The 16156-nt window shown below is 52.8% G+C and overlaps 10 protein-coding genes across 10 annotated transcripts; 5 read left to right on the forward strand and 5 right to left on the reverse strand.

Annotated features, from left to right (window-relative positions):
* Nucleotides 1–159: 159 nt before the first annotated feature.
* On the reverse strand, nt 160–1181 carry RHO25_008348 (uncharacterized protein; the record flags this gene model as incomplete). The annotated part of the gene is made up of 2 exons (XM_023600480.2): nt 160–223; nt 277–1181. 2 exons carry the CDS (start codon nt 1179–1181, stop codon nt 160–162), a joined length of 969 nt encoding a protein of 322 aa, XP_023448680.1.
* Nucleotides 1182–1812: 631 nt separating this feature from the next.
* On the reverse strand, nt 1813–2562 carry RHO25_008349 (uncharacterized protein; the record flags this gene model as incomplete). Its single annotated transcript, XM_023600481.2, has 3 exons — nt 1813–1992; nt 2039–2299; nt 2359–2562. The coding sequence occupies 3 exons, from the start codon at nt 2560–2562 to the stop codon at nt 1813–1815; spliced, it is 645 nt and encodes a 214-aa protein (XP_023448824.1).
* A 212-nt stretch (nt 2563–2774) lies between these two features.
* RHO25_008350 (uncharacterized protein) lies at nt 2775–4052 on the forward strand (the record flags this gene model as incomplete). Its single annotated transcript, XM_023600482.1, has 1 exon — nt 2775–4052. The coding sequence occupies one exon, from the start codon at nt 2775–2777 to the stop codon at nt 4050–4052; it is 1278 nt and encodes a 425-aa protein (XP_023448829.1).
* An 8-nt stretch (nt 4053–4060) lies between these two features.
* Nucleotides 4061–5737, reverse strand: RHO25_008351 (uncharacterized protein; the record flags this gene model as incomplete). Its single annotated transcript, XM_023600483.2, has 4 exons — nt 4061–5253; nt 5308–5368; nt 5420–5550; nt 5608–5737. 4 exons carry the CDS (start codon nt 5735–5737, stop codon nt 4061–4063), a joined length of 1515 nt encoding a protein of 504 aa, XP_023448984.2.
* An 808-nt stretch (nt 5738–6545) lies between these two features.
* RHO25_008352 (uncharacterized protein) lies at nt 6546–7204 on the forward strand (the record flags this gene model as incomplete). The annotated part of the gene is made up of 2 exons (XM_023600484.2): nt 6546–7136; nt 7187–7204. 2 exons carry the CDS (start codon nt 6546–6548, stop codon nt 7202–7204), a joined length of 609 nt encoding a protein of 202 aa, XP_023448985.1.
* A 1002-nt stretch (nt 7205–8206) lies between these two features.
* Nucleotides 8207–10033, forward strand: RHO25_008353 (uncharacterized protein; the record flags this gene model as incomplete). The annotated part of the gene is made up of 1 exon (XM_023600485.2): nt 8207–10033. The coding sequence occupies one exon, from the start codon at nt 8207–8209 to the stop codon at nt 10031–10033; it is 1827 nt and encodes a 608-aa protein (XP_023449457.1).
* Nucleotides 10034–10246: 213 nt separating this feature from the next.
* RHO25_008354 (uncharacterized protein) lies at nt 10247–10838 on the reverse strand (the record flags this gene model as incomplete). The annotated part of the gene is made up of 2 exons (XM_065603053.1): nt 10247–10604; nt 10660–10838. 2 exons carry the CDS (start codon nt 10836–10838, stop codon nt 10247–10249), a joined length of 537 nt encoding a protein of 178 aa, XP_065459125.1.
* An 835-nt stretch (nt 10839–11673) lies between these two features.
* RHO25_008355 (uncharacterized protein) lies at nt 11674–13185 on the reverse strand (the record flags this gene model as incomplete). Its single annotated transcript, XM_023600487.2, has 1 exon — nt 11674–13185. The coding sequence occupies one exon, from the start codon at nt 13183–13185 to the stop codon at nt 11674–11676; it is 1512 nt and encodes a 503-aa protein (XP_023448618.1).
* Nucleotides 13186–13848: 663 nt separating this feature from the next.
* RHO25_008356 (uncharacterized protein) lies at nt 13849–14247 on the forward strand (the record flags this gene model as incomplete). The annotated part of the gene is made up of 1 exon (XM_023600488.1): nt 13849–14247. The coding sequence occupies one exon, from the start codon at nt 13849–13851 to the stop codon at nt 14245–14247; it is 399 nt and encodes a 132-aa protein (XP_023449455.1).
* A 78-nt stretch (nt 14248–14325) lies between these two features.
* On the forward strand, nt 14326–15927 carry RHO25_008357 (uncharacterized protein; the record flags this gene model as incomplete). Its single annotated transcript, XM_023600489.2, has 1 exon — nt 14326–15927. The coding sequence occupies one exon, from the start codon at nt 14326–14328 to the stop codon at nt 15925–15927; it is 1602 nt and encodes a 533-aa protein (XP_023448964.1).
* Between the last annotated feature and the right edge of the window lie 229 nt (nt 15928–16156).

A 16156-nucleotide genomic window follows, 5' to 3' on the forward strand; every position in this document is an offset into this window, starting at 1 on the left:
CTTCTATGTTACAGAAGAGGTGCCGACTGTTCCTCCAGCAGGCAGCAGCGAGAGGGGCAGAATGCAGAGCATTGAGTACATTCAAAGACTTCATATTACAGTATCGTACACAGCATAACATTGGACGCGAAGAGCGCAGCTCATGAATGAAACCCCGCTTCAACCAAACAAGACCCGTCCCAGCTTATCTTCATACGGTCTCTCGTGATTCATATAGTTATAGCTGCTCAATGTGATTAGCCACACGCTCCAAAGCATCACGATTTGTAGACTTACTGTGTATTATGACCATGCACGATATCAAAACCACCTTGTGGTGCCCAATAATCCTCCATCTCCAGTCGATGCTTCGATTTTGGCTTTCCTTCAGCCAGCCTGAGCTTTTCGAAGAAAACATAAGCAGCATAAAAGACGCAAGATGTGTTGCCATGCCTCGGACCTCGTTTGGATCGAAAGTCGGTCAGCTGCTTGCTTTGAATATGAGTCCCGGCAGGTAGCTGTGCTACCAGCTCGCGGCAGAAAGACGCTTGAGTGACACCAGGATTCACCAGATACGCATTGATTTTCTTGCGAATCTCATCGCAAGTGTCGAAGATAGGGACAGATCTGCTCTCCTCGCCAGGAAGGCGAATCGTGCTGATGTCGGCGTGTGTTTGCGATGGGTTGTTGCCTCCAGCTCCAGCAGTAGAGACTGAGGGAGAAGTCTTCGCCTTCTTAGTTGTTTTGATGCCAGCGAGTTCTCGCCTTTTGAAGAATCTCCAGGCATTGCCATAGGTAGAATTTGCCTCTCCGGCCATGCTGCCATTCTGAGTCAGGAATCTGTTCAGGCTGTTCGGAGCTACGCGGATGGCATCTGCAAATTCCCCCTTCTTCATTTCTCCGGAGTCCAAGAATCTCCTTATCATTCCGCGGACTTGGTTACATGATTTGTCAACCGCCATGTTGTCCACATCGAAGTCATCTAGATTCGACAAGGGAGTGTCTAGCGCTTTGCGCTTCGTACCCATCATGGTGGATGGCTTGCTAATGTCGTTGAGGTCAACTTGATAGTTTGATTTGGCAAAAGATGCTCGAGCCACTTCGATCTGGGCTGTGTTCGTTGCAGGTACAATTTCTTGAGTTCGAGGTGGCTGAACATTAGCGACTTGAGAGGTCACATCTCCGAGTACTGATCGAAACATGATGGCTGTGTGGTTCTCAGCATGGAGGAGCTAGCACCGATTGGTACATGCGAATAGCCGGAATGTACACCACGATCAATCACGATCGTGTGGGCAAATATCAGATAGCTTGGTGCTAGCAGCAAAGGATTACGAGTGTGCGACATACTGACCTTTTCGACGTGCAGTCAATCGAACAGCGCCAAGCCGAGTATTGGGTAGTACGATAACAAAGAAGAGCTCGAGCAGGTAGTCCCTTCTTAAGTACCGCGTTGGACGCGTTGTAATGTTCATGAGGGGATTGCCAGGGTGGAGATCCATCTCTGATCCGTGCTCGAACGCGGAAAGCTCTAGAAGACACGTGCCTGTCAGGCTATGCCCAGGAACTTTGAGCCGGGAATGGCTCCACGGTAATGATAGTCGGACGTACTCAGTCAAGAAGACAAGTACAGGCAGGCAGTGACTGCGCCACACGGCTCGTCCTGGTCGTTGCGTCCGGAATACTCGGCCAAGTCGAGGTATCGCATCATTCGAAGAGACGTTGATGGGAATTCTTGTCAATGTAGCACATGCATGTTCGAGTCCGATATGATCGCGAAGGGAGTCGTTTCGAGAGGCGGGTGTCCTATTTTCACCTACTCGAGGCACGGGTCTACGCAGACTGTGCCTTTCTGAGCACGAAAGCATAGTACTCGAAAGAGTTCTCGCTCGGCTTGAGCACTTCCGTATGCATGTCCCACAGGGTGTCCTGATTCAGCAATGGCTTCACAAAATGAGGCTGTCGATAGGTTATGTAGAGGAAGACGCCATTGGGTTTGAGAGCGCGAGCAACCTTAGCGCCGTCAGTACTGAGACAAATGCAGGATGCGAGAGCATACCTCTTTCATGTATCGACCGCTGTTCTCTTTGACGTCGTCGGGCGGATCCCATGGGCTTCCGTGAATCATTGCGTCCAGCGTACCTTTGTCGAACGCTACCTCGATGGATTGGCTCGCGATGACAGGCATGTCTCGAACATCTTCGCACAACCAGGTCGTTCCCTCAAGAGGTTGTGCAGTCATGAGCTTGACTACGACCGGAGAGAAGTCCACGCAGATTTGGTTCTTGTATCCTTGATCCAGCAGTTCTCGCGGCACGGTCTTTCCAAAGATATAAATCAGATGACAGAAAAGAGACATATCTCTCTAGCGATACTCACGCTATCTCCTGCTCCAAGATGCAAGATCTTCGGATCTTGCGACGGCGGAAAGGGCTCAAAGAGGTGCTTCTCTAGAAAGGGCTGGAGATCACTGTAGGATCGAAACCATTCATGCGTGGCATTCTTGCCATCGGATTTGGCGTATCTTGCATCCCAGTATTCTGCACGCGCCAAAGCCTCGTTCTCTTCTTCTCGAGATGGCATGGCTCGGGATGCACAAAAGATGTGCTGTGCGTTTTGTCGAATTGAAGGAGAGATCAAACAACAATGAAGAAAGAAACGTCGACCCTGTGTGACTGAGGCAGAACTTCGGCCAAGAAATTGACGCGCAGCGCAGCAATTGGTCACGTTCCTGAAGACGTCTCCACTTCCAACTGCCCTATACAGCTTATCGACAAACCTCGCAGGACATTCCAATGTCCGAAACGGCCAATATCCGCTCATTGACCTTTGGAACCGGATACCAAATATTCAAGTCCTCAATTCTCCCCGCCATCGAATCTGCCGAAGAAGAAGTCATCCTCACAACCTGTTTCTGGGCTGCAAGTCCAACGCGTGACGCGCTCAATGACACGCTCCTCAAGTTGAGTGCCAAAGCTCTCGCCCGGAGTCCACCGAATTCATCCGTCAGGAGAATTAAAGTCCGGATCGGCTTCTCCTCTTCATCATTATTGCAAAAACTCTTCCATACATCCTCACCTTCTGGACGTATTTACTCTCCTTCGGAATGGAGTAAGAAACTAGGACTTCCTGCTGCTGAAGACTTGGAGGGGCTCGATCTGGAAGTCACGAGTATCTTCTTCTTGCCTTTCAGTGTTTGGCACCCGAAATTTGTGGTAGTAGACCGGAAGGAGGTGTTCTTGCCAAGCTGTAATGTCTCGTGGGAGGAGTGGTTTGAGGGATGCGTGAGGCTGGACGGAAGCGAACTCGTGAGGGACTTTTTGAAATTCTGGGAGCTGAAATGGAGGGGAAGACTTGAAGGACTGGAGTCTTCGCTGCAGACTGGAGAATCAGGGCACGATTCAAGGCCCACGACGAACTCTCTGGGGCTGGAAAATGTCAAGTATAAGTTCTTGCCTTCGCCACATCACCGTAATCCGAGGTTTCGATTCTTTCCCTGGCAGAAGTGTGCTGATCCCCCAAGGACGCCACTGAACGTGGAGTTGCTGGAGTTGTTCGCTGGGGCGAAGAAGAGCATATATGTGCAGAGTCCAAATGTGACGTGCCCACCTGTCCTGAAGCACCTCCTCGACGCAGTGAGGCGAGGCGTGGACGTCACGATTGTCACGAGTGAGAAGCTCATGATACTGGAGCAGCTGGTCACAGCAGGCACTACAACGAGCAGATGCATGGGCAAGCTGGTGAAGAGTCATCAGACCATGGTACAGGCTCCTCGAGATGTAGAGGCAGGCGCTGCAGCTGCTGGGTCTTTGCGCATCTCTTATTACGTGCCACGATCGAGAACTACAGCCACGGTTGGCGAGCCGGTTCAATCGCATCTCAAGCTGACGATTGTTGACAACGAAGCAATCGTGTTCGGCAGCGGCAACATGGATCGTGCTTCGTGGTACACGAGCCAAGAGCTAGGTGTAGCGTTCTACTCCAATGAGCTAGTAGCCGAGACCAAGCAAAAGCTGCAGCATCAGCTGGAAGGGCGAACGAAGCTCTATTACGAAGCTACAAAAGGCAGCTAGTCTAGAGTTCAAGGCTGGCCGTGCTCGTCTTCTGTGTCTGTTGCGCTACCGCCGTCACCATCCTCATGCTCCATTCCCGTCAACGGATCTGTCTCGGCTGCTGGGATCTGCGCTCGGTGTTTCTCATGCCTTACAAGATGAGAGGCCAGACTCAAAGCGAGCACGCTCAAGCCATGCACTAGAGTGCTTCCGAGCACAATGAAAGACACTACCGGAAAAATGGTCTCTATGCCTTTCTGGCGATCCGTCAACGGCGGCGAGTATTCCGGAGGATGATCATCGGGTGTAGAGCTCCCTGTCTCCAACACTGCTCTGCCCTCAATTGCGAGGAACAGAGCACCAAGACCCATTGGGCCGAAGTGTCCGCAGAATATTGCTTCTCGAAATGTTCTGATGTCCGGAATAAATTTGTATGTGGCCAACACGATTGGGATTCTGCGGAATAGCAAAACTAGAGCCAAGAATCCGAGCAGCCGGGGTACAGTGATCCAAGGCGTCAGGTATGTGTTACTGTACGACTCAAACGGCAGGATGGTGCCCACGTAGACAAACATCGAGGAGTTGAGGAGTAGATCGATGATGTTCGGCAGGTGTGCTTCCTTCGTCTTCTTTGCGAACCAGCCATCTCGAGCGAATCCATAGCCACCACCGAAAGCGACCAAGAAGTCATCTGAATCCAAAGTCGATCCGACGCCCACGCAGAATATGGCTAGCAGCAAGTAGAACACTGTGAATCCGGCATTATCGATGTAGCCACGAGAGTGACTGAATCGCAAGACCCAGTTGAAGGTGGTGCCGATGACAAGGCCGATGAAGACTCCGAACGCGCACTGCCAAAGGATTGTGATAAGGAACCAGTCCTTAAAAGCATCGCCGATGGTGTGCTGTGTCAAGAGGAACAGGCCAATGTAGAGGAACGGGAAGGACACGCCGTCATTGCAACCAGATTCAGCGCTCAGCATGTCCTTTAGTCTCTTCGGAACCCGGGTAGAGAATTGTGAGTTAGACAAGATACTCGCTGCGAGGACCGGATCCGTTGGTGTGAGGCACGCCGAGATGATGAGAGCAGTCGACCAGCTGGTTTCGAAAATGTACTTTGCGAATACGGCGCACACGACCCAGCCAAAAGTCATTACGGGTCCGAGAAGCATAGCGACCGATTTCCAGTGTCTGCGAGCGTACCTTTTTGGCAGTTCGACACCTGCAGTTTGTTAGATCTGCTATCAGAAGAGCTATTGGATGTTCTTCCACGTACCCACTGCGAAGACTTGGATGCCGACAATGACTCTAGTCAACTCTTGCACGGTGCCATCTCCCTGCAATAAAGTCAATGCTCTGAACATGCTTCACCTTTGCGATGATCTTACCCAGCCCCATCCGCCTCTGCCTTCACTGCCACATCCTTTTCCATCGCAGAAATTGGGCGTGAGCCAGCGCAGGACTTGTGGGCCCAACAAGATCCCGACGAGCAAGGCTATCGGTGGTTCCGACAAATGTACTAGATTCGGAATCGTCAGTCACTTGCGTTGTAAACCCGGATTCTGTTAATATTCACGTCGGTTGCGCAAGAAATTTGTGAAGAGCACATAGCTTATCAGGAAGGTCGAGAGCAGCAGATAGGTGAGGTGCGGAGGCGTTGCCTCGATTCTGAGAACGAAAGGTGAGTTGTCAGTGCCCTGCATCATCTCTAATACGGTTTCTGGCGATGAGTTGAGGGTTGCACGCACTGGTCCCAAACCATGCTGGCATATATAGCAGGTAACTGTCGTCCTCTGTACAATATCGGATAGTGCTGGCTCAGCGTGGAATGGTGCGAAGCTGGCACGTGTTGATGCTGTCTCTCTGGTAGGTTGCGGAGGCTTTGAGAAGTTCCAGATGAAGAGAAATGATGGTTGTCAATTCGAAGGAGCGTCAGTGGTTGGAGCGTAGAGTTTTGTTGATGATGCCGTCACTCTGTGTCGTTCGCGCGTTGGAATCCCAAAAGCTTGTCTGCCTACCGAAGGTCCTACAGCAGTGCCAAGAGACTGTGAAGAGGCTCTATCATGCAGCACAGCGGTCTCCGAGTCCCAATGAGACTGCAATATGCGCGATGGTACATGTGTTGTTCACGCAGCTGCAATCGCCATGTTTATTGCTGTGGACAAGCTTTTTGTAGCGCCAAACCTAGCCTGCCGGTGGCTCGTGCGTGCTGTCGTCTTGGCTTGAGTCGTCAGGCAAGGATAAATGCACGACCAGGTTTACAATACAATGACATTGGTCGTGCGAGAAGACGCCCAATTCTCCTTTGGAGGCCAATCGCAGCGCACGACGGCGAAGTCTGGACAGGAACCCATTCTGTGGCGCCTCCAGCTCTGGCTCAGCCTCGCCGATCAGCAACGGTAAGCGCATGCAGCTTTGGCGATGTGGCTACACCCACCTCTCGCGTATCCTTAGCATCTTTCTTGCTTCTTGCACAACTCCTCCTCTGCGTGACGATAACAGCAGGTTCACGCCATGGGGCGCTCACATATCGTCCACATCACGCCCGTTCCCGCTGGCATATCGCGCGAGGCTGCGGTGGCCCGACTCCACGACCATGTCGCCATGATGCAGCTAAATCCGCTGATAGTACGACACGAGCTCTGCGACGCGCCGCCGGCCGCGACAAAAGACGAAGCGGAGCTGGCGACCTGGTACTCAATCACGGACGTGATCAATTACTTGCCGGGCGGCATAGCAAAGGGCGAAGTTTCGTACAAGGCGTGCTTCTACAATTTGAGCAATGGGATACAGACCCACGTGTTTGCGCCGGCAGGAGTGGATATCAAGAGCCGATGGAGTATAGGCGGGAACGAGCCAGGCGAGTCTCGAGAGCCCTCCGAACTGGGAGTAGACAAGCCCAAGGAAGGCCTGTACATCAAAGAAGAGATTGAATTGAAATGCAACATGCTGATGGGCGCATTCGTGAAGCGCAACCTGCAGAACAGCCATCGAGAAGTGCATGACAAGATAATATCAATGGCTGCGGAGTTACAAGAAAAGCTGAAGTCGGCACTTGGGATTGAGTCTCACGCTGCGGAACGTCCTCAGAGCGACGACAATCTGGTTAGGCGCGCGTACTATGGCCACCCTTCGGCGCCTGCTGACTCGCACAGATCAAATCGGAGCCGTGAGATTGACTTCTCATGCACGTGTCGAGGAACGACCCACCTCCCTTCATGTTCGTTCTTCCATCCTGGAGACCTCCAGCACCACGGTACTCAGCTACCATCGTCGATACCATACTATGCGATTCCCTTACCTGCTTCCGCATCACCTTATTCTGCATCCGTTGTTCCTGCGACTGCGCCCCTGGAGCGCTGTCTTTCAGAGCTGCACGGCTCTCCAGCTTCTGGCAAGTGCATGTGTACTGGTGGCCTCCACGATGAGGGCTGTTCATTCTACCCGGGATTACGCATACCGCAAGCCACGTCTGCCCCTTTGCTTTCGAATTCGTCACCTGGCTCCATTCAGTCAGAATCAGTGCAACCTCGAGCGGTGACCAACGTGGATGTGCCACGTCTGGATGCGCCTCAGCGCAGAAGCCAGCCAGGTTTAATCACACAACGACCTGGCGAGCAAGCAGAACTACCTTCAGCCCGTTCGCCTGTTGAGAGCAGCCCCAGTAACTTTTCGCGACCCTTCTCTACACATGGACTAGAACACAGATCGAGCGACAAGATGCCAGCTTGAAAATGCGAACAGATGAGAGTTTTATGACTGGCCATGCTACAGTACAAGTCTGAAACACAGAGATCGTGGGATCGCACGTCACAGCGGGAGCGCCGCCCATCATGCATTCCTTACCAACTGAGCGGCAGTAATGGAATGCGCGCTTATACAAAGCCATTCTCGTGAGCAACGTCACCTCATGTGCCGTGAAGCTACGTCGCCATGTGCAACGGCCAATCGACGTTGTCTCTGGGTCTACCGCGTGGAATGCGTGGAGGCTGGGAAGAATAGCTATGTCCTAGCATCGCATCATCTGATTACCCTTTGCGGAAGCTTCTTTGATTCAGTAAGATACCACGGCCGACGCATATCGCGAAATTCAAATCAGCGAAGTTCTGCGCGCTGTTGCTGACAGCTGAGAACCTGCCGACTTCTGGAAGTGTCTGGAACAGCCGCCGCCCGCCATGGCTGTTACGAGCCGCAAGAGCTTGAACCACATGCGGCCTGTCAACAAAGAATTTGACTGGGACAGCATCCGCGACAATGTCCTTGAGGAATATCTAGGCGACGATCCTTTTGGCTTTGGAGAAACTCAACGAGAACGTAGCAGTTCTGATGACTCCTGCCAGCTCTTTGATTTTTCCGGATCGAGCGAACAAAGCAATCAAACAGAGGCGACCTCGCCAATCCCTCCTTGGGACCCAGAAGAGTCGACAGCACCTGCGGCGTGCCAGCCAAAGGCCAAGGCGCCATCGGACTTCTGGCACAAAAAGCTACGAGCACTAGAGCAAAATGCAGCAGAGTGCGAGAGGCGACAAAAGCTCCGAGCAGCGAAGTCACATCCCGATTTCCTAAGCTTGGGTGGCTTCCCTTCGCCTCCAGCTATACCAGCTTCACCCACTGGCCAATCATACTCTGCGCAGCGATCAAAGTCCCGTACTACTGGTAACGCTGCAAACGGAAACAAGACACCCACACAACAGCGTAGTGTATCAAATCTTCGGGCTGTGTCACGTGGCCGGCCTGTTGGGGTGATGAAGCCTGCAGCCACTGCTGCTATCAACCCAAATGCCACCATCCGCCAGCGAAATGGTTCTCCGTCTAAGATGATGAATCCTTCCAGGTATCGAGCGGGCTTCAAGGACGTATGGGCGGAGCGAATACTTCAAAGTCCCAAAAAGTTTGAGCTGCGCGTGGACAACAACATAAACACATTTCCAGAGTCTCCGCCGCTCTCGGCCAGATCTGCACAGCACTCCTTCGCTGCATTCGGTTCACCAACATTCTCTGCCATTGAGGGGAGTGATGAACAGATATCGCCATTGGCGAGCACGTTCAATCAGGCTACCCGCATTCACACACCTCTCGCATCGCCACTTCTAAGTCCAGGAAGTCATACTGCTCCGTCGTACTTCGACGTAGCACCGCCTCTGCCTGGAAATCCATACACGACACAGACAGTACCTTTGAACGACACCGCACCTCTGTATCCTGACAGAACCTGGCCACTTGCTGCAAACAAGATCCAGGAATTCGATTTTGGCTTTGACAGCTCCCCGAAACTCGACGACCCATGGAGCACCACAAGTGCACCACACGTCGACCCGTTCGCCTCGACGTTTCAGGCGACGGCATCGGCAGTTGACCCTCAGGACCCATTCATTGGCCTTGAGAATACCCTTGAGCACAGTCTTCGTATCAACGCCCATGCTCAGAATCAGAACCTTGGGCTCGGCATCAGTTGCGACTCAAATGGGAACTACACCACTGTTCCTGGCAACGTGCTGCACATCTCTTCTATGCCGCCATCTAGCACTCCGTACTATGTTCCCTCGCTACCAAACGGCCTCCCAAGCACAAACTTCCGGCCACCGAACGGTCTTCACGCCGCCTCAAAGCCCGCGAATCTCGACTTTCCACTTACGCCGCAACGTCAAAGGGGCCGCAACTCACACGACCGCTCGCCATCACCCACGCGCCCAGGCACAGAGTCCCGATCACGGCAAACATCTGCCTCTCGTCGCAGATCACAACACCGCAGAACGAAATCTGCGAGCACGACACCTCGTCATCACGGAGGCGACAAAGGCGGTGGTTTCGTCAACTTCACACCTGGCGATGCGGGCAAGATTCTAAGTGGTGTCGCACCCTCGGGTAGCTCGAAGACGAAAGCGAGGAGGGAGAAGGAAGCTGCCGACAAGAGACGGAAATTGAGTCAGGCAGCTATGCAGGCTGTCATTGAGGCTGGAGGGGACGTGGAGAGCTTGCAGAGAGCAGGGGTAATATCTTGATACATCGAAGCAAGATGAAGAGAAATGACAGAGCATAGAGAAATTTCAGCGACAAGCAAGTCTTTGCAGATTTCCGCTTTTCAGCTTGAAGGATTCATGTACATAGTATTTTTGCTCTCGGCCAAAGTAATTTGAGGCCCAGGAAGTTATTAAGCAACCAATCATCTGCATTTCACTTCCTACTGCTACCCTCAACAAATCTCTGGCAATTCGCTACTCCCTCCCAGATCGACACCCATCATTCTCGGAATGCCTCCCTTGCGTAAACCCATAAAGCGGCAAAGTCCCATCTCCGCCATCAGTCCTCAGATATCCCAAGGTTCCCTCACTCACATAATTACCATACAAGGCATCACAGCTATACCCAGCAGGATGTGAAGGATACCAATCTCGTCGAACAATCATGTGATCGACTTCCGAGTTCACGTAGCGATCGAGTGGTTGCGTGCCTGGGACTCGGGAAGTGTAAATGTACATTGTATTGCCTTCGAGTTGGAAACCTGGCGCGTTCTCGCAGGCGGGATGTGTGGTCATGAGATATTGGTTTTGTTGGACGTGGCGGCAGCGGTAACTGGAAATGAGCATTAGTTGGAGTGGTGGAGGGAGAGAAGGTGAGGCAAGTGTACAGTGCTGTTGTGCCTGGAAGATTGTCTCTCAGGCCGTAGCCCCAGAGGACTGGATCGCCGCGGAAGCCGACCTGGCGTGCGTACTCGCCATTGAAATCGGAGGTGTAGAAATGGCGGACTGTGGAGCGAGCTGCGGTGAGAGAGGCAGACAGAGCTGCGATGAGGAGGGTTGTCTTCATGTTTGAGTCGTTCGAAGTTCCAGACCGATGATGATGATGCGCTTTGGATCTGGGAATCGAGTGAAGCTTTATACATTGCTGGAAGCCCGTATATAGAAATCTTGACAATTGCTATTCCGCAATCATATATGCATTCTTCGCCTACGCACGTGGGTAGCTCGGTCCTAGAGACTTTCGTTCGCTCTGTGCCGGAAAGATAGCTGGTCTAGACAGTCGTCGGTGGGGAACATGTAGGCCGCTCAGGTTGCCGGTCCTATGAGAACCACGTTGAGCATTCTGTTGGCTGCCATTGTAACGTTTCATTGCTTGCCAAGAGTCCATCGGTATAGTGCCGCCGCTTCATCTGCGCTCGGCGAGCTGGAGAGTGTTGACAGCTACGTGAGGGTTCAATGGCCATGCAGGGCAGCCGCACAAGCCTTGGTGCTAAGCTCGTAAAAGGAAGCTGCCACCTCTTAGCTTGGTTTTCTCAGCGAGTGCCAAGACGTTTATACGACCAAGGAGTGCGTCGACAGTGAGCCATGCTTCTACTGCATCTAGTAAGGCACAGCTTGCCGCCGAAGCTTTTGGCAATCGCAGATCGTGCCTTCTATGGCAAGCTGGTACCTGCGCATTCGCTACTCCGGGCGTCCTATTGGCTTATGCCCTGCTATGGCCAGATTTGACGGCGAGAACTGGAGCAACGCCGGGAAGTATGCTCACAGTGTAGAAGTGAAGGTCGGTGCATTCTGCCTGAAATCTGAAAATCCAGATAAGCGTCCGTTGAGAGCCCCCGACTCGAGTTAGTCTGTACCGTAGTAATGTAGATGTGCGGCATCGGAACGATGATTCTTCAATGCTAAACATCAATACCAAGAAGGTCATCGTCCTCCTCGGCAAATAAGAAATTCTCGTCATCCCAGTCTGGCTCTTCATCATCGTCACTCTCACTATCCGGGATCATGGCCTCTTCTCTATTGTTGCCAGGCGGCATGGAAAACTCTTCACCGCCTTCGATGATGTATCTTGCCACGCTTTGCGAGTATTCGTTGCCGCGAGATGTGTAGAGATCGCCGAAGAAACAGAAGAACGCGCCATGACCAACTGAGAAGACACCTCGTAGTTGCACTTCCTTCAGGCGTGGAAGCTTGCCAGCGAGTCTAGAGAAGCACTCGGGCCACTCTCCTTCAAGTGTGACTTCGTTCAGCTCCAGGCGCTCCAGGGTTCCCGCGTGTCGCAGTAGAAAGTCGACCAAGTCCGAGGGATTTGCATAAACCGTTGTAATAGCGAAGTTTCGCAAGTTCGCCCAGACTATGGAGCCGACCACATCTGACAGCTCAATCTTGTCTTCGCCAGGGTTGGGACACGGCATGTCAATTTCCAGGGAGCGGAGGTTACCTGCGCTTTCCATGAGCATGATGAAATACCCCTCCGAGAAGCCCAGCATGATCTCGGCGAACTCTTCTGAATCAACCCCTAGATCGTCGTCTTCCAGATACGGCGTGGACACAATCCAGTGTAGAGTCTCTACATTGGCCATGAAACGCGACATCGCTTTGGAGAACTCAAGATGACGGGCTATGTGAAAGGACACGGAGCCCAGCCTCAGAGTCTGTGGCGAGTAGCCGGCCTTCTCAGCTGCGAGTACTATTTCGCCCATCGCCTCCAGTCCTTCTCCACACCGATCGTAGTCTCCGAACGGGGTAATAAGCCCTTTTCGAAACTGCTTGTTCTCTCTGTGGGTGTGGACACGCAGTGCGTTGGCTGTAGTGAAGTCGAAGGCACGAATGTTGCTGCACTTCTCGAAGACTTCTTGCATGCACCGTTGAATCACCCCGTCTTCAACAATTTGTACGCCTTCATAGGCTAGTTCGCTGTAGTACTCGAAATGATTCTGCAGCTGAGCGGCCGAGTAGCTTGGCTTGGGCTGTGCATCCGCATTGGCTCTGATCAATTGTATCAGAGCCTTCTCACGCGCCTCGAGATTTGGATCGATCTGGCGTTCCCGGCCCCGTCGCATGGAGATTTCGCCAAGCTCTTGGAGGTGCTTCCTGTCGGCCTTTGTGATGTGTGCGTCGACCTCGATCTGTGATTCCAACTTCGCCCTCCATTCTTCAAACTTCAGCGGCTCCGACGTATCGCCTTGAAAATAAAGGAGCCTTGGCTGTTTACAGAATTTGGGATGTTGAGCGATCTGCCAGGCTGCTTTCATGCTGTCGATTGTCATGACAGTCACGATCTCTGGGAACAAGTAGTCATCTGCGACATTTCGCAAAGAGTGGCAAGTGAGCCTGAGCGCCTTGATCTCGTCCAGGCTGCAGCGTACGCAAATCATTTCAATGAGCTCTGTCGGGAGCTCTACGAACGACATAATGATGGATGGTGGCACACAGTTTCGCGGTACAGAACAAGATGAGGAACATTGGGGTGTTGGTGAGACGCGTCAATCTCGCGTTTGCCAAGGATGAATCCGGTCACGCTTGTCGCTTCAGACTTCACTTCCCGACCAAACGCCGACCTGCAGACCACAACAAACATTCGCAAGAGCTCAGCGCACGAAGTCGCTGGGTCCACAACTTGACAGTGTTGATCCCGCATCCAACGGGAGAAGCATGGAGACGACCGAAAAAGTGCCAGATGGCACATGCGGTTACGCTGTCGCTGCTGGAGACTTGATGGTGCCTATGTCAGCGTCTCTTCTCGACCTGCTGCTTCGCGCCGCTCCGTGTCCTGACGAGAGCTGATTGCCATCTTCCGCGTCATCACGGTGAGCACTCGTCCAGTCGACAGTGTTATGGACAAGAAAGAGCTTCGCTTGTTCGCGCTTGCTATGCCAGGTCGTACGTGCGGAGCATAGCAAAGTTAGCGCTCCAATACAAGATGCTCAGTGTTCGCGTGCATAGGTGTGACTTCAACGGCGAGAGGACAATAACAGCACGGGCCCTCAGCCCCCTCACTTTCAAAAGTCCCAGCAGTCTTTGCTGCACCAACTCGACACAACATCTCAAGCCACCACGCCGAAACCGCCTTAGCCATGCCGGTGCCACTATACACCTGTGGCTTGGCAAAAGTCGGCTACGATGAGCCTTTCCACGAACTGGATGTCGAGCTGAGGCAGAAAGGTGCCCACGAAGTGCATGTTTCCGGCGGAGAGGCCAGCGAGGTCCTGTTGCGCCTGACTGGCGGAGCCTGCAGCGATACATCACCATACGGACAGCTCACAGATCACGACTCGAACGCAATACACAAGAACATCATTGTCGGCCTTCCCAGGGCGCTCATGATCTTTCAAGGACAGCATGAACTTCTTTGCGTGCTCGAAAATATTCTAAAGAACCTGACGGAAGGTTTTGCACCGTCCGGCTCGGTCCAGTGGTCATCGTTCGCGACGAAAGATCTTCACTCTGCCGGCCATGAAATTTCGTGGAACTAATACATCCACCAACCCTTTACTGCTCCGGTTGCGTATTCGGCTGAACACCTTTACCAAAAGTCCACGGAACGCCTTGAAATGGTCAAAGATGAGCTGATGCTGCTACAGACAGATCCAGCATACGCACAGGAAGTCATCAAGATGAGGAGGGTAGCGCTCAGCAATGCAGCCCCAGGATCCAGGCATGCGAAGCAGTACGAGGACGTCGGCGGCTTCTTAGTGACGGAACTACTGACTCGCTTTGAGATGTGGCACACCATATCGTCCCGTTGCAGCGAGCTCAAGAAAGCCATGATGCATTCCAATGAGGTCTATACTCCAGGCACAACCACGCCGCCCGAGGTGGCCATGCACATATATGCATTGGAAGCCAGTATCGAACATTGGAGAGAACGGTCTAGTGAAGACTTTGAGGAGCTCAGGCACTTCACAAATCTTGGACCTCGCCAGGTACCGCCATCCCATTCCGGTGACCATATGAACACGTCAGATGTAAATGAAGTACTCGACCCAGACAACCCCATTGATCGCTTGAAGTGGCAAATTGCAGGCATTCGTCAGAGTGCGGGTCGAAAAGGAAGGCATCCGGCTGGACACGCATCACTGTTCGTGGCCATTGAGAGGGAAGAAGCTACAGATAGAATCATGGACCAGCTGACACGGGAGTACATCAATGACGCGATGATCATGGATGAAATCTACACTCACATCGCTTGGATACAACAGATTCTGGATCCTACCATTGAGTTTCCTTGGGTGAAGTCTGGGGAGAGTTGCTGCATTCTCGGCGACCCCAAATGCCGCCACTCCTGGCTCCAATTTGCGTCGGGATGGCAACAGCGCATCGGCGCTCTGGCTCAATCACTGATGGACGCGCCTTGGCCGAAGGGCCGCAAAGACCTAGCCTGGCTTGCTAAGGCGACTTTGACGCGCTCGCGCCTGGGAAAGCTGTGGCAAGGTATCTTCGCGGAGTATGGCAAAGCACAAGAAGCAGGGAGAAGCTCACCATGCGGCACGTACTTCATGACAAGTATGACTGAGTTCGCAAATGACCCGGCACATCTCGCACAACTCGAAGCGGAGCGAGAGGCATGTGAGTTGGAGTCTGATAGACAATCACTTGTCGCCGAGGAGAACGCCAGGGCTCTCACAGGCTACATCCCGCAGATCCAGTGGGGCTCGGATGGTGCCGGCCATGAGAAGAAGCTGAAGTCGGAGAAGAAAGCGAAGCTGAAGGCGAAGCCGGTGCAGACTGCTGGCGAACTCGCCCGTGCAATGGGAACCATACATCTTGAGTACAGCCCTGACGACAGCGCAAGACTCAATAGCGATGGACCGCTGACACCGCACGCACCGATCTCTATACGCATGAAGAGGGAGAACCTAGTCGTCTTTCAAAAGATGTACCGCGCTGATACGGAGTCCAACCAAGGCGGTACCATTCGTTGGCAAGCATTTGTCCAGGCGATGAAAGACGCAGGCTTCACCGCGGAAGAAGCTGCTGGCTCTGCAGTAAGTTTTCGCAGCAGCAGTCTTGGAGGATCTATCTGCTTCCATCGTCCTCATCCAGATCCGGTGTTGCATCCTATCATGCTGTATGCTATGGCGAGGCGCCTCACGAAGTGGTTCGGCTTTACCACGGACACGTTCGTGTTGAGAGAGACTGAAGCTGACACATGAGCCGGCGATGCTGGATGGGAGATATTGCAGGTTGGAGGACTTGTCAGCGGACGATTTGAGCGGTGGCATAAAATTGTGAATGCTTCGATTTGTACTTCGCTCGAGTACGCTTTGACCTTGGCTTTTGTTGGGCGATGCGCCATGCAAGCGGACTTTCAGCAGGCTTGAGACATTGAAGTTTGTCGGAAAGGGATGAAAAGCTGAAAAATATGTCAGCGCTTGGCTTGAG

The sequence above is a fragment of the Cercospora beticola genome, chromosome 5 (assembly GCF_033473495.1).
Source record: "Cercospora beticola chromosome 5, complete sequence".
Lineage (NCBI taxonomy): Eukaryota > Fungi > Ascomycota > Dothideomycetes > Mycosphaerellales > Mycosphaerellaceae > Cercospora > Cercospora beticola.